The sequence below is a fragment of the Kryptolebias marmoratus genome, linkage group LG6 (assembly GCF_001649575.2).
Source record: "Kryptolebias marmoratus isolate JLee-2015 linkage group LG6, ASM164957v2, whole genome shotgun sequence".
In the NCBI taxonomy this organism is placed as follows: domain Eukaryota; kingdom Metazoa; phylum Chordata; class Actinopteri; order Cyprinodontiformes; family Rivulidae; genus Kryptolebias; species Kryptolebias marmoratus.
In genome coordinates, this window is record NC_051435.1 from 7,220,282 (window position 1) to 7,224,291 (window position 4,010).

At 37.3% G+C, this 4,010-nt stretch overlaps 2 protein-coding genes across 2 annotated transcripts; both read right to left on the minus strand.

Annotated features, from left to right (window-relative positions):
* On the minus strand, window positions 1–942 carry LOC108238537 (olfactory receptor 6N1-like). Its single transcript, XM_017420674.2, has one exon. It carries the CDS (start codon window positions 940–942, stop codon window positions 1–3), a length of 942 nt encoding a protein of 313 aa, XP_017276163.1.
* Window positions 943–2,704: 1,762 nt separating this feature from the next.
* On the minus strand, window positions 2,705–4,010 carry LOC108238507 (olfactory receptor 4Q2-like). The gene has a single exon (XM_017420643.3). It carries the CDS (start codon window positions 4,008–4,010, stop codon window positions 3,066–3,068), a length of 945 nt encoding a protein of 314 aa, XP_017276132.1. The 3' UTR covers window positions 2,705–3,065.

The window sequence follows — 4,010 nt, forward strand, 5'->3', positions numbered from 1 at the left end:
TCAGCCCAACCTGTTGAGCTGTTTGTTGAACTTACTCAGTCTCAAAAAGCTTTTTCGTACCTGAGTTAAATTAAGACCATATATGATAGGGTTAAATAAAGGGGGGATTATCAGAAACTGTATAGCCATTATGTTTCTCAAACTCTGCGCCATCGATTTGGATCCATATCGAGCGTACATGACATCAAAAAGAAGAGCAGCGGTGACATTAATCAGACAGAACAAATGGGGCATGCACGTCTGCAGGAACTTCTTCCTGCGCTCCTGATACTTTAAGGAGAACTTTACTAACTGCACATAGGAACACATAATGAAAAGAGCATGGAAGAAATAGAGAAGCATAAAACAATATCCAACAATATTATTGGGTGTTATTGAATGACATGAAAGTATGAGGACAGACCAGTTATCACAATATAGTTTATCTATGTGGGAGCCACATAACGTCAGGGTAGAGGTCATAATCATCACAACAGTCTGACTGATAATTGGCAAAAGTCTGGAGAAACACACCAAAAAGGCAACCCGTTGTTTTGTCATGATAGCATGGTACTCCAGAGGGCGGCATATAGCCAAATATCGATCATAGGCCATCACAGCCAGAACAGAATAATCAGTCGCTGCATAAGAATATATGAAAAAGACCTGCAAGAGACAGCCACTGTAAGATATGACATGAGTGTCGGCCAACAGGTCAAAGAGGAATTTCGGATGAAAGGCTGCTGTCCCATAAAGGCTGTTAAAGCACAGATTACACAAGAAGATGTACATGGGTTTATGAAGTTTTTCTTCAAGTATGATCGTAAGAATGAGAGACACATTCACAAGCAAAATCACACAGTAACAAAGCAGGTTTAGAGAGAAAAGAGTGACTCTGTACTTTGTCGTCATGTCCTTCAGGCCTGACAAGGTGAAGAACCCTATCATGGTTGCATTGATCATTATTTATCTGTCTCTAAAAACAATCATCAGAGCAGGTATCTCTATCCATCTATCTGCAACAGGCAGAGCTGAGCTGATGAAATGTGTCGGCTGCAGCAAATCAGACCAGCAAACAGGGTGACGTCTTTAAATCCTCACTGAGGGTTACAACATCACCACTCACAGCTCAGTTTATCTCCAGAGGTTTATTACCCACTGCAAAGGAGACAATTGATCATATCACATAATGTAAAACAAAGTAAACCCCTGGAACAAAGCATTAGCAAATGGTACAGCTACTTATGTCACTATTATATCTCCATGGTACTATTACCCAGTGTACAAGGTTGAATTTTCACAATATCTTCTTTAAAGCACTGAAGGACTGGAGGGATGTCAATAAAAAGATTGTGTGGAATGATTAATCCCTGGTTGTGAGTAGACTGATTTCAGGAAAAGATCCTGACAACCAGAATTTCTAAAAGGTTGAGTTAAGTGAAATGTAAATAAAAACAGACTGCAATGATGCGCTTATCTTACAAACCCATTTTATTTACAATTAAACAAAGTAAACATATCAAATGTTGAAACTATATTTTGCTGGATGGAAGCATGTTCTGTTAATCCTTCTAAATTCTTTCTGCATTGATGGAGACTTTCCAGATGTGCAAACTGCCCATGCCAGAGGCACTAATGCACCCCCATACCATCAGAGAGGCAGGCTTTTGAACTGTGTGCTGATAGCAGGCTGAATGGTCCCTCTCCTCCGTGGTTTGGATCCGTCTGACCTCAGAACAGTTCTCCTCCAGAGAAGACGGCAGCGTTTCTGGATGGTGTTCACATCTGGCTTCTTCTCTGCCTGATAGAGCTTTAAGCAGCGTTTGTGGACAGCACGGTGAACTGTGTTTACAGACAATGATCTGTGGACGTGTTCCTGAGCAGAACAGAACCAGAACCTGGTTTTAATGCAGTGGCCTATGAGGGCCCCAAGATCACCAACATCCAGCCTTGACCTTTGACCTCAGAGATTTATCCAGATTCTTTAAATATATTGATGATATTACGAACTGTATAGTTCACAATATTTTTCATTAAGGAACATTGTTTTGAATTTGTTCCACTATTTTCAGACAGTTTTTCTCAGACTGGTGAACCTCTGCCCATCTTTACTTCTGTGAGATTCAGCCTCTAAAATCTTCTTTTTGCACACAGTCCTCTTACTGACCTGCTGCCAATGAACCTAATTTGTTACTCCTGCTGTCTATTATTCATATGACTAACTTTTACAACTCTTTGTTGCCCCATTCCAATATTTTTGAAATATTTCGCTGCAATAAAAGTTAAAAATGTCTAATTTTTTTCATAAAATGGCCTAATTCCTTTGTTTAAAGATTTGATTTGTTTACTGTGTTTTCATTGTAGGTCTCTATGATTTGCAAATCGTAGCATTCTGTTTTAATTTACATTTTATGCAACAATACAACATTTTCAGAATTAAGGTTGTGGTTAAAAGGAATTTAAAGACAATTTTACATGACATTAAATTGTATATTTTTCAATAATTTCACTTTTAGTCATCCATAATCTTTTGAGTATTTTCAGTTCTCTTAAATCATATATATATATATATATATATATATATATATATATATATATATATATATATATATATATATATANTTGAATCGCTTATTTGGATCACTTTTCAGTTTTTGTTCAGTTTAGGCACAAATCAACTTTTTGTTTGGATATAAAATATATACAGTATGTATAAGATAAACAAAATAATCTACAAATAACTAAGCAGCTCAGAGATTCAGGTTAAAAGAAAGCAGTCTGGGAAACCAGATTTTATTGTGTTGTGATAATTTACATACAGCTTTTGAATTTTTGTGTAGTCAGCCTACAAGCTTTGGATTTCTTTAAAGAGTAACTAACAGCAACAGCAACAGCAAGGTTTTTAGGTAAATACACCGGAGTAAAACACAATTAATGACATTTTTACTCATGTAAAAGAGACATGAAACACATTTTTTCTTTAAAGATTTTAAAAGCTGCCAACAGTTAACAAAGGAAGATACCAGCTGAGAAGCATAAAGCCACCAAACGTTTCTTATAAACATGATTGTTTGTTTTTTACTTGCTCATGATTTCAATCTCAAAACAGGTTCTTTGCAAAATATTAAATGAACGATTCTTTTTCTTAATTGAGTCAATCTGACACCGTAGATGAGAGGGTTGATGAATGGTGGAATGAGGAGGAACTCCATTGCTAAGAAATTCTGAACATTTTGCGACAAATCCTTTGAGCCGAATCTCATGTACAGCAAGTCAAACAGCAAAGACACAACGACCACAGCCAAGGAGAATAAATGTGGCATGCATGTCTGCATGAATTTTTGTTTGTTCTCTTTGGATGTCTGGCAGGTTTTGACCAGATAAAAATACGACCAAACAATAAAAACAACGTGGCAAAAGTAAAACGTGTAATTAAAAGCTGTGATAACAACGCGTGCTACAGAGGCTGAGCAAGCAAGATTAGAAATCAACCAGTTAACACAGTAGATCTTTGGTATGTGTGACCCACATAACCTTGACGTTGCTGTTGTTATTGTGCTCATAAACAACAGGTAAAAAGAAATAAACCAAGCAGTAAACACATAGATACACACTCTTTGTTTAGTCATCACAGAATGGTACACCAGAGGTCGACATATAGCTGTGTATCTGTCGTAAGCCATTAGAGCCAGTAAAGAAAAGTCAGCACAGGCTGAAGAGTGCAATACAAAACCCTGCAGATAACATCCAGGAACCGAGATGGAATGAGTGCTCGACAGGAGATCATGAAGGAATTTAGGATAAAAACCTGCTGTCCCATAGAGGCCATTAATACACAGATTACAGAGGAAAATGTACATAGGTCCATGGAGGGTTTTATCCACAATGATTGTCACAACAATGGTCACATTTACCAGCCAAATCACACAATAATAAAGTAAAGTAAGAGCAAAGAGAGTGACCCGGTAGCTTGCTGTCCCACTTAGCCCTGACAAAGTAAACATGGTGATTACCGACATATTATCCATCAT